Source organism: Calonectris borealis, chromosome 6 (genome assembly GCF_964195595.1).
Source record: "Calonectris borealis chromosome 6, bCalBor7.hap1.2, whole genome shotgun sequence".
Classification (NCBI taxonomy): domain Eukaryota; kingdom Metazoa; phylum Chordata; class Aves; order Procellariiformes; family Procellariidae; genus Calonectris; species Calonectris borealis.
Genome location: NC_134317.1, coordinates 19948302 through 19960767, shown reverse-complemented (window position 1 = coordinate 19960767; position 12466 = coordinate 19948302). Strand labels below are relative to the sequence as shown.

At 36.8% G+C, this 12466-nt stretch overlaps 1 protein-coding gene across 1 annotated transcript in view; it reads left to right on the top strand.

The window, feature by feature from the left end:
- The window catches only part of KCNH7 (potassium voltage-gated channel subfamily H member 7), a 247607-nt gene that overhangs the window by 154235 nt on the left and 80906 nt on the right, over positions 1-12466 (top strand). The window contains exons 4-6 of the mRNA XM_075153093.1: positions 2878-3302; positions 7444-7464; positions 11229-11443. Coding sequence (XP_075009194.1) covers positions 2878-3302; positions 7444-7464; positions 11229-11443 — 661 coding nt within the window. The remainder of the gene's footprint in view (positions 1-2877; positions 3303-7443; positions 7465-11228; positions 11444-12466) is intronic.

Genomic DNA, 12466 nt, shown 5'->3' with positions numbered 1-12466 from the left:
CTTTCAACATTTATTTATAAACTGCTTTACAACTCAATTCTATGTGCATTTAAAAATAATAAAATGATTTTTTATGTACTTCACTGATTTCAACTGTAAGAGATTTGTTCAAGTATACTTAGTAAGTTAGAAGAAATACGCATGTTCCCGAGGTGCACTCTGCTGAATATCACTGTGCAGATTGAAAATTGGCACTTCTAGCTGTTGTTTAAAACATGCATGACTCTGGTTTTATGTAATAGAGATTTCTGTCTACTGTCCTGTTTTGTGCATGTATGCATTAGAGTAATAGATTGAATGCTAAATATTTGGAATTCAACAAGCTTTTTCAGAAATTGTCAAGGAAAAAAAAGGAAGATTGTTACATGGATTTATATTTTAAAGTAGGGGAAAAAAGGTGGAAATAAATGGCCAGATTTCTAAATACTGAGATGTTCTCATTAGAGTCTTACAGGTTCTTTACTATTTAATACTTGGATAAAAAAGGTGCAAACAGCAATGTCAGAATGTTTGCAGATGTCACAAAATTATATGATACGAGGTTTACAGACATATCCTATGATACTGAGTGGCCAAGCGATAAAACAGCAAACGAAATTTTTTACAGACATAATAACAGAGACTAAATTGTTACCAATCAAGAAAGAAATCTCTCAGCTGTTGTGAAAATATCTTAAATTAGCACAGGCTAGGAAGATAACTCGAAAAGGCAATCACATATTAGGAATTATAAGGAAAGGAACTAAGATCAAAACAAAAAGACGTTATGTCACTGCATTAATCCCTGAGTCTGGGAGTAGCTCAGGCCACTGTCAAAAATTATTACCTTAGAAATCAAAAGGAACAGAGAAGAGTGAGAAGGATGATCAGAGGTACACAATACAGTTACACTAGCGTTCTTCAGTTTGGAAAAGAGATATACAAAGAGGAATGCAACAGATGTATGAAAAGCTATAAACATTGAGACTATAAAAAGGGAGCAATTATCAGCCATTTTTCATATCATATGAACTAGTACCCTCCCCAAGGCAATAGATTTATAGCAAGCAGGGGAAAGTACTTTTTCACAGAGGTATGCTAAAATTATGGACCTGTTTCCTATAGGATGCTTTGCAGATCAAAGTACAACAGTGTTTCAAAAGCACTGAGACAAATTCATGGAAGAAAGGTACACCAAACATTCAGTTTGTGGTTTGAACACAATCTCTGGCTCAGAAATTTTCTGAACTGCAGATAGCCAGAAAATGAGTAAATTTAGTGGGAGAAATAACACAATGCAGTGGTTCTTAAATTCTTTTTCCACGTATCCACTACTGGAAAATATCAGAGGTCCAACAGTGTGCTAGGTGGACCCGTGGTGTCATATATAGTATGGCAATTTTAGCTCTTACACAGGTTTTCCTTTAAGAAGAGCAGGGTACTCTCACTTCCATTCATTTAGAATTCAAAATAAATTCAGTACTAAATATATAGGACATTCATTTTAAAACATTAAATGTTTAAGCTGTGCCATCAATTGGTCTACACTTACTGTTGGGCATAGGCATCAATGAAAGACTATTTCAAAACATTTCAGTATGGGATGATAAAGTTCAGTGCTAAATATTAATGAACGTTAGCTAGCCACAAACATTGGCAATTAAAACTGACTGAAAAAAAATGAAATCGTATCCCAAACAGAATTTCTTATCCTGGTAAGAAGGAATAACAAGACATTTCAAGATGTCCTCTGAGAAATCATTCTGCTATTGATTCACTGTGGAAAACACTAATGTATCAAAGTGATGAGTGACAAGAAGCTATTAGATAAGTCAGACTGTTTATGCAATGATATCTGATAATTTCAATTATTTCAAGTATTTTATTTTGTAAATTTTTTTTTAGCATTTCTTTTCCTAAACTGTTTACTATGTTCTCTGTACATTAGAAGTCCCTGTGCCTCCATCTGTGAGTTGTTTTACATAATACCTTAAAATATTTGCTATCTGGGTTTGGGTTTTTTTACAGCGACAGTCTGTAGATTTTACAGTTCTTTCCCTGTATTTTCTTTATTTGCACCATATTTTACACTTCCTCTCAGCTACTGATATTTCTTACCATTACACAAAGTTGTTAGTTTTCCACACACTCAGAATAGCCTACCCTGCCATTCAATATACCAAGCCCAACTAAGACCACACCCATGCAAATGTACAAAAGATAATCGCATTGTATAGGTGCAACTGAGGCTTGAGAGCTGTGTCGCTGTTTTTTCTCCTGCGTGTTCCTTTACTTTTTATTTTAAATTCATTCAAATTAAGTGTTTCATTTAATCTTAAAATGTAAGTATTGGAAAGGATTGTGGCAAAACTGATACACAACTTATTTTTCTTTCCTGAAGGAGTAGCACTGGTATCTTCGTATTTAATTTCTTGCCAATAAATCAGCAATACACTTTTAAGCACATGGAGTTACACTAATAATAGAATCCACAAATACCTATTTCAGGATAACAGCTACCAAGAAAAGTAGTTTGATGTGTTCTAGCAGTCTTTTATAGATGAATAGATTTTTAATTTAGAAAGGACCATCAGAACAGATAACCTTATCTCTTTAAAACAGACTGTAGAATCAATGCTGCTATCCCTATTCCGAGCTCAATAACTTAGGTCTGACTCAAGTATGAAATCCTTTAATACCATGACTATAACAAACTTACAGCTATGTCATATTTCCATATTTGCACATTCCATTGCTAAGCATTGTAATTTATTAGGAATAGGTCAATTATTTATAGCTATTATTATGCATTCTGACTGTGTTTGAAAAAAGCAGATTTTCATGACAAGAAAGTAATATGCAATATTTTCTCTTTTGTATGTATTTACATGTAGGCAGACTTTTTGGGTTCCGGCTACCTGGATTGAGACTTTTAACGTACAGAAAGCAGTCCTTGCCACAGGAAGACCCTGATGCAGTAATAGTCGATTCATCTAAGCACAGCGATGACTCAGTGGCTATGAAGCACTTTAAATCACCTACAAAAGAAAGCTGTAGTCCTTCAGAAGTGGATGATACAAAAGCACTGATTCAACCCAGTAAATGTTCACCTTTGGTTAATATATCAGGACCTCTTGACCATTCATCACCCAAACAACAATGGGACAGACTTTACCCTGACATGATACAGACAAGCAATCCACTAACCCATTCCAGATCAAAGGAAAGCATTTGTAGTATACGGAGAGCGTCTTCAGTACATGACATAGAAGGCTTTAACATCCATCCCAAGAACATTTTTAGGGACCGTCACGCAAGTGAAGGTATGGTAGAAAGTGAATCAGTATTCTCTGATGTACTAAAAAGGAATTATTGTAATTTTTCATAGTAATTATTGTCACTTTGTAAGCAAAACTAAATATAATCAACTGTATACATTCAAAGGCACATTAAAAATATTAAGGGCCCAGGTTTATTTACACTAAATACTGCTTTTCACATCTAAGCAGACCAATGAAATCATGGGGTTGCTCTTAGAGTACCATCTGCCTTCTGTATAGGGATATAGCAAAATCGGGCCCAACATTCCTAAGCTAATGTTGGTATTTGGGGGGAAAAATATCAGGTGATCAAGTTAAAATTACATGCACAGTTCTGCCCCATACTCACATATATTAGGTTGTCTTTGACTGTATGAAATCCTACTTCAGAGGTTGATCAGTTTATTTTTCTTAAATGTGTAATGTGTACATTGTATATTCACTCATCCAACACTGAGACATGCTTTTTCTCTCACACTGGAGGAAATATCCTCAGCAACTCCGTTGAAATGCTTTGTGTAATGCTTGGTGAAACACTTAGTGAAATGGTGAAATGCTTAGTGTAAAATTCATGTAAGTCTGATTTTTTCTTTGTGTTAGTATATTCTTGCAACCAGCAAAATTTAGAAAGATGTTTTCCCTGTCTTCTTTTTCTACTGCCTCTCCTAATTACGCAAAGTCATGGAGTGTGGTCCATGAGTTCTTGTTGGAGACAGGGAGTTTGAGAAACTTGGGAAACAGCTTAGCAAACAGAAGTATGAAAGCCTTGTGAATGGAGAGGCACCTCTGAAACTGGCTTTCGCAGGAAAGTGCCACATATACAGTGCTTTTGCAGCTACTAATTGTCTAATGACTTGAATTGCATACTTTTTATTCAAGCCAGATGATAAGGAATGTGTGTGGAATATTTTAAGATTTAAAAAACATATGTCATGGAAGACTCTGCACATAAATTAGCAAGAAAATGAATTTTCATTTGCAGTGATTGTCTGTTTTTCTCCTATTCATTGGCCACAACTGTAAAATTCCTTTAAGTTCTCCTGCCTTTTGGAAGGTCCACATCAAGGATTCTTTGCTTCTATACATCTCCTAAAATATAAGTCTGAATGCTCCTCTGCCACCCAGATTAACTCCTAGAATAGCAGAACTAATTATTCCTTCCAGTTACTTTTCCTGTATTAAATATAATGGGTAAATACTTCTTTTCTCATTTCTGTTTCTTTTGGACTCTGGTTTTTTTCAGTTAAAATGAACCTGAAAATTCTATTAAATCCATCCTAAACCATACCATTTTGCTGTATTTTATGTTCACATTCAAGCCAAGATTTCAAGATCAGCATGCAGAGGCAAAAATCTCCAAGGTTGAACCTTGGCATGTCTTTTGGATCATTGCATAAGCTTCATCTTAGTTTCAACTTCCCCAGATATTTAAGCTAACCTTTCAAATAAAACACATGTAAAGATATCTGTTTTATCAATTTCTATTTTCAGAACTTATTCTCATTAAAGCACTTCCCAATTGGTCATTCTTCATATAGTTAAATGATGAAAATGTGTAAAAATCAGTTTGAATATTAAGTTCCTTTAGTTATGGCGGTACAAAGCTCATGCAGAAATCACCACATAATTTAATACTTGCTGCGTGGAGGAGCAAAAATTTCTAGCTCCATTTCACTGAATAATATTTTTAAAATGTTAAATACTAGGGAAAATGAATTTTACTTTGAGGAGTCAATAATCCATTTGAATTCCTATGGCCTCTCACGTGATGTGATCGTTTACAGTGTAAATAGATAAAACACAGCCATTCTGATTTCACTCTGCATAAGCTACAAAATAGTAGAGAATCTGGCCCTAAGTTTAGGTCATATATATGCATTCTAAAAAAGTACAGCAGAACAGAGGATTGCTCTCAGAATTGCATTAGAATTAGTAACCATCCTTGATGCCATCTGCTTCCAAGCATATTAAAATTTGGCACCTTATGCTGAAAAGATGTTTAAATTTAGCCAGCAAGTCCTGCTTGCCTTACTCAACAGTGAGCCATAAAACCCTATTGTTGCTATAAAATTATCTGTGCAAGTTAGGCAACCAGGATTGAGCCTAAATCATCTTCTCTAGACTCACAGATTCTGAGCAGAAGCTGTAGATACTGTATTGGAGAATGTAAAGCCCTAAGTAAAAGTAAAGTACAATAAGTAAAAGTAAGCTACAGTCCCATCAGGCTAAATTATGGGACCTTTGATATTGCAAAATGTATTGCCTAAGGAAGCATAAGGTTTAATGTATTTCTATTCCATTTTTATTTTGTTTATTGATCCTAATAATTCTGAATTTTCCTGAATCCACTGAAAACTACTACTCTGTCTGAAAATGCAATTGAGGATTCAGATTTAATTTTTTTTCCACTTCTTGCAGTTCAAATAATATTAATTGAATCAGCATAACAGAATTCTGATAGAAGAGAATAACATTATTTAGCTCAATATTAGCTACAGTAATTCACCCATGGTCAAATTTTTTTTTTTGGAAGATAAGGCAGTTGAGAATATAACTTATTTCATGTGTTAAATTAATTTACGTAGCCTAGTTGCCTATCACTTTAAAATTATCATAGCTGTGGCCATTATATACTAAAAGTTATTACAGTAAAAATGACAATTTAGGATTTTAAATTCATTTGAGCGTACCCGATTGAATTCCATTCTAAATTTGCCTATTTGACAGCAAAAGCAGCAGGGCAGGAACTGCGTCTTCCACCCACCACCCAAACTCCAGCCAAGCCCTTCTCACCTGAAACGCCAGCAATCCAGATTTTGCAGGCGGGTACAGGAATTTTATTGTCCTCAGAAAGTGACTTCAGTAACATCCCTGCAGTCTTCTGAAAAAACAGCAGGCTTTTGAGCCTAACTCAGCCTACAAAATCTGCATTATTGCTACAGACGCCTGGCATAGAAAGGCATCAGGCTGAGAGAAACTTAACACTCCCCCACACCTGTGGTCCAGAGGGCCCAGCTCGATTGCTCCCCAGTGCTCGGGAAGCCGAGGAAAAGCCAGAGAGGCAGCAGGTGTGACATGGTGCCACAGACAAGGCCCAGCATCACCTTCCCTCACAGGAGAAGGCCACAGCCTTTCTCCAGAGCAGGGCTGAAGCAGGCCCTCTGCAGGGTGAGGGCTGCTGCTGGGGCAGACGGGGGCACAGCCACCTCAGCCCTCAGAGGCGGCCGGTCAGCGGGGGACAACTGCAGCTGAATGTCAGCTTGAGCCCAACGCAGCTTTGAAAGCTGGTAAGCTGGTCACGGTGGCTGGCAGCACCCAGGGGCAGGGCCGCGCCTGGCCCCTCGCTCCCTGCCAGCCCCCAGGGCCCTCGTCTGCCCTCACGCCCCACCGAGCTGCCACAGCCGGGCAGGGACACGAGGCGAAGGGGGGGGTGGCCTGTGGGTCAGGTTGTACACCCATGAATAGGGGTGGCATCTACCTATCCACCTGTGTGGCTTCTTTAAAACAATAATGAATAATAATAATAACAAGAACAACAATAATAATAATATTCTTCCTAAAGGGGTTTGATCTCATGAGAGAATTCAGGGCTGGGTGTGCCTGTGAGGACAGAGAGCTTTGCCGCTGTTAGCTTGCAGAAAGGCACCTAAGAGCTGAAGAAAGGTTTAAGGTATATCTTTCTCCAGTATTTACTGAGAAAGGCACTGCTCAGCTTGCTGCCACTGTAAAAACTTTTCCTCCTGTGAGTCCTGAGCAGGCACGGGGCCTGGGGGGTCTGTGCAGGGTCACCTACACAGCCTCACACTCCACACAGCCAGCCAGCCTTCACCACTGCCCGCAGCTGTGGGTGCCTCAGCCTCATTTAATTACGTGTGACTAATTACCACTTTGTGGGTTAGCACTTTTGACCTCCAACCCAGCGCCGGACTTATGGAGAAACAATTTTGTCATGTTACATTATCTCTCAATTGTCAAAGTGATTTCATCTTGACTAAAAGTCTACATAATATAATCAAGGAGGTGCAAAAATATTTCAATTCAAACCACATACATATTTTGAAGCAATATTATCTGCTTTTTCTGATGTAGATTTTAGTTGTCTTTTTTCTCTCTTTTTCTTCACTTTTATTATGCTGAAAACCAGACAATGGTCGCAATGTCAAAGGTAAAGTATACCTCTAGACTGTACCTTCCAGTGTTTCAAACAGCCACACTTTTTGGCATGTTACTTTGCCTGCTGTATGAAATGTTCAAATACAACATTCTCATGCTGACCCCTCTAGGGTCAGGTGCGTTACTTAAATTATATTTGTTAAACACTTATTCCCTCAACTAACTACCAATCCCTGGAAAAAGTGAAGGCATAGTTAAATGGTCATTTGACTTAATTATCTGTTAATTCAAAAAAGAAGGGAGGGAGATAGAACAAGTTATTTAACTCAGTGCTGTTGTCCTTGAGCAGGCAAAACTTCTGTTGAAGCTACCAGGAGTTTCACCTGCAAAAGGATGTATAATTGGGTGGGGCCACTAACAAATCATCTATTGTTATAAGGTGCTTAGTTTTCAGTTAACTGTCTCAAAAATAGAATAATTGGTAAGCAGGAGCCTTGTGGAAGTATCTTCACTTATTCCTCTTTTGTCTCCTTAAAACTAGTTTCACGTTCCTGGATGGCAGGGGGTATGGTTTCAAGCTTCCTGTAGTATTAAAATGTGCATGCATGAACTTCATTGCCAATTTCATGTCTAAATAATATTTAGTGCAGTTACAAAATTGTTTCTATTCACCAGCACTGAGCTACATTCTTTAGAAGCAATTTGCATATAATTCTTAAGTGACTTCCTCAATTTCTAGAAAACAATTACTAAAGTGTTCAGTTTAATTGCAATATTTGTAGCTATGTCTGAAAACTGGTTTGTGACTTCATGCATGATGCAAAAAGTGTGTGTACCGGATAAAGTCTTCTAAACTGCATGCAGTGCATGACCTAGATTCTGTAAAGCGACTCATGGACTACGAAATCATTGCATTTGCTTCATGTGTATGTTGGCAAAATCTTGGGGAAAAAAAATGCAGTCTCTTTTTTTACAGTATTTACTGCTGGTGAAAGATGACAGATTGACAGCTCAGGAGAGTGAAATCATTTCTCAGTGCATTGTGCAAGCAGGGACAATGGAATACTACAATAAAAATGGGGAACTCAAACTTAACCTTAAAGTATCTCTTTTGTAGGATAGGCAGAAGCGTGTCATTCTCCCTGCTTATTCAATTCTTGGCCACTATACTGAAACTGTCAATCAGGGTGCCAATTAGTGTCAATTGTGATTGTGATTTGTTATGGCCCTCTTTTTCTGCTTCCTGCTATGAGAGTATAGCAAAGGTCTACTAGCTGTCAAGTATCAGCTCACTTCAACTAGTAATGTCTTTCAATTAATTACCATATCAATGAGGTACATATATACCTTTCACCACTTTCTGAAGCAAAAGAAGGTGGATAAAAAAAGCAAGGTTTTATTCTCATGTGCAATTAACTTAAGTCTAATATCACACGCTAAGGCATGAGTCTTAGGCAGCGAAGAAGAGAGTAATTCCTTTTAGAATAGAAGCAATAAAAGATTTAAATCCCAGAAAGCAAAACTTCAATGCAATTTAAGCATCTATAAAGTTGCTGCAAAAAAAAAAAATCTTATTTACTATCTAATCGTGGATTTGCCTAAGCTCTGTTAGTTTCCTCTTACCTTTGAGTTCCTTAGGTATCAAGAATTTTGTTCATCTGATAAATGCCCCCAACTTGATAGCCTGCTCATGTCTAAGCCTACTCAATATTCAAAACCTATTAATTGCTATGCTACAACTATGTAGGGAAGTAGAGCTGAAAAATTGCAGTCTGACCATACATACATAGCACACGCCAGCCAGGTTAGCCACATACAGATTTGTGAGGAGATTGTAAGCCCTGATTTATTTTGAAGTCCACTTTTTAATAGACTCATGTAGATGATGTGGAAGATAGATTCAGGTTCTACCTGGGCCAAAAGGCGTTCAAGCACAATATTCCAATTCCTTGGTAGTGTCCTCAGTACCAGCTTTTTAGCATTCCTTGTGGGAGAAAAGTAGTGCTTTCTTCCTTTTTCCAGTGAAGCTGTTCCACAAAGAATATACTAGGTTCATTGGTCTAAGGAGAAAAAGAAGGAATGATTTTGTAGTTTAGTGGTTAGAGCACTCCCCCACAAATTTTTCTTTATCTTACATCAAATGATCATTGCACAAAATACAGAAAGTCTTGAGAGCAGAATCACCAGATTGATCTCTCCCAGGGGAGCACCTAAACTGTTAGTCTAGAGCATCGTGCCCTCCCTTATCATCTTGAATTCCTTTCTGCACAGTGGCACAATTTGAAATGGAGTAGTAGAGGATTTCTATCTCCAGCCCAGATTAACATATAATTAATGTGAATTTAGGAGGTAGAAAAAATGTGTATAAATCCTTTTAAGCTAAGAAAACAAATTAAAAGTCTGGTTCTTCAGCAAGAATTGTGAGCCAGGTGTGAGGGAAGACCAGCCCTCACTTAAAGAATTTTACCAAAAAAGAAAAAAAGCACTGCCTGAAGCATTTCCCCACAGCTATCTCCAGGCAGCTGGTTAGTTTGAATTTCACTTGTTCACACATTGCAAATACAATCCAGCTGCTCCACTGTTGACTCTGGAATTTACCTCATAGGTATAATTCCTGACCCATTGGCTGTTCCTGAATCATAGCACCTGTTCTTGTTTCCCTCCCAGGAAGACAAAAAAAAGCCCAAAAAACAGTAGAAGAAAAAAACATCACATTATTATTCCTAATAGAATTAGGATAAAGTAAGGATCTCAGGTGGATCTGAGAAATACCCTTCAATCCCACACTTCAGATACATTGCTGCTGACTGCAAGACCTGGATTTTTTCTTAAATCCATAACTGGATCTAGCTCTCACTGTCTAAACAACTTTATAATTCTTATTTCCATTATTATTCTCAAAAGCAAATTTTTCCTTTCTGTGAATATTTTTGGCTTCTGGACCAACTTTATGATGACAGTACAAAATAAGTATACTAATCAGTTATATTGCTTTCTTCTTGTACAAAGAACTCTGTCCAATATGAAAAGAATAATTATGATGGATATGTACGTCATGAAGTACACAAACTCCATATTTGTTATCTATCATGATGCACTAAAGTAGTATAAGATGTTTAAGCGTATATTAAATACTCCATTAATATTCTACGTATGGGTATCCCTAATGTTTCCAATATTTTGTTGGTAACGACAATTGAAGAAATACATTTTGTGAGTTTGTGATACTTCAAAATTAAAGGCTTTTAGGACAATGTTAGGTTAATATTTCCATTGATTAAGTATGGAGTTACTTGATGAGTCAACAGGGGTAGAGCAGGGGTCTACTCAATTTTCCAGTTTACCAAAAGGCATTTTTGAACTAACTATCATGTAAGCATGAGCAACAGTATGGATGTGATAATAGAGCCTTTGTTCAGTTCAGACACTCTTGTATAATCATGTGTCCTACTTCTGCTTTTTATAAAAAAATGAGAATATAGTCTTTATATTCAGACAGCATTATAATGGAGCATACCAGCATACCCAGTAACATGAAAACAAGTAAGGATGGATGCGTTATGTACTTTGCAATCCATTAACTTTATAAAAAATATTGGGGACTATATGTAAAGGAAATTTCATTTGTACATCCAATACTGAATTTTATTCTCATTAGCAATAGAGTTATTTTTTAAAATGTAGATAATTTTTACAATTAAGAAGTAGTATAGTGAAAAATAGTTTTTAACTACACTTTTAACATATCCCACTTGAACATTAATAACTTATTGCTCTGCATTTGTCAAGTACTAAATATGTGTTCTGATTTTTCAGGGCCTTTTAATCATATCAAGTCAAGTCTGTTGGGATCCACATCGGATTCAAATCTCAACAAATACAGTACTATCAACAAAATTCCTCAACTCACACTGAACTTTTCAGATATCAAAAGTGAAAAAAAATCTTCATCTCCTCCTTCTTCAGAGAAAGCAATTATTGCACCTAAGGTGAAAGACCGAACGCACAATGTAACAGAAAAGGTTACCCAGGTAAAGTAGTACCCATTATTTTAGTTCCTTTTCAGTTTTGTGGAGCCAATTATCGGTATATTCAATAGATGATTGTTACTCTTTTCATGAATGATTTGGATATCTTCAAGACAATTTGAAGAGTTTGAGCCGTTACTTACTTTACTTCCAACTCAGTTGCACACAAGGTAGTTTGCAACATTAGGTGATACTGCTAACAAACAAAACTTTTCAGTTCTCTATTTTTCAATGGAAAAAAGCTGTAGTATGCACCAAGTGCCCCAAATAAGTCCACTAATTTCAGTGATTCCTGTCAGTCATAAATGTTAGTTTCATTCTTTTTTCTTTTTCTGAGCTTTATGAATTGTTGATTAGTGCAAGGCACAACATAATAACAAATGATAGGTAATTGTGCCACTGATATAGGTATCATAGTTACATCTTGTAATTTCTTTTCCAGTTCTTTGGCTTTTCATAATGCTCTTTCCTGTGGGTATCTTGTCCATATGTGTACATCAGAAATGAAAAGCAGATACCTTTGGACTGGGTGTATGATATATTGTGTCATACTTGGGAATGAGGCATGCAATTGAAACAAAACTGAAAACAATTCAAGATAGTGTCCTCTGAAGGCAGCAGAACTTTTCGGCTAAATTCAGTATCAATATTACATTTGTGTTGTAATGTCATATGGAGATTGGTCAGGACAGGCTACCAATGTGCAACATACTGAAAAAAAATATTAAGACATGCTAGTATCCCAAATAACTTTTATAGTCTTAGTAAGCAGAGGGTTGGCCCTTAAATGCCCATCCACTGACAGACTGAAAGAGGTTAAAAGTGCTTTGTATTAGAATGCAGATAGAGATTCCATAAAGAAGGTCTTGCAAAGAGTAGCTTTTGACTTACTGCTGACCTGCCTTCCATAGACAAGACTGCACCTTCTCTACATTGGTACTATGCCAGATATTTTCCATGCTCCTCCTCCATTTGATGGATATAAAAAGGAATGTGTTGTGCACCCTCCTACAGAAATAGAGATAG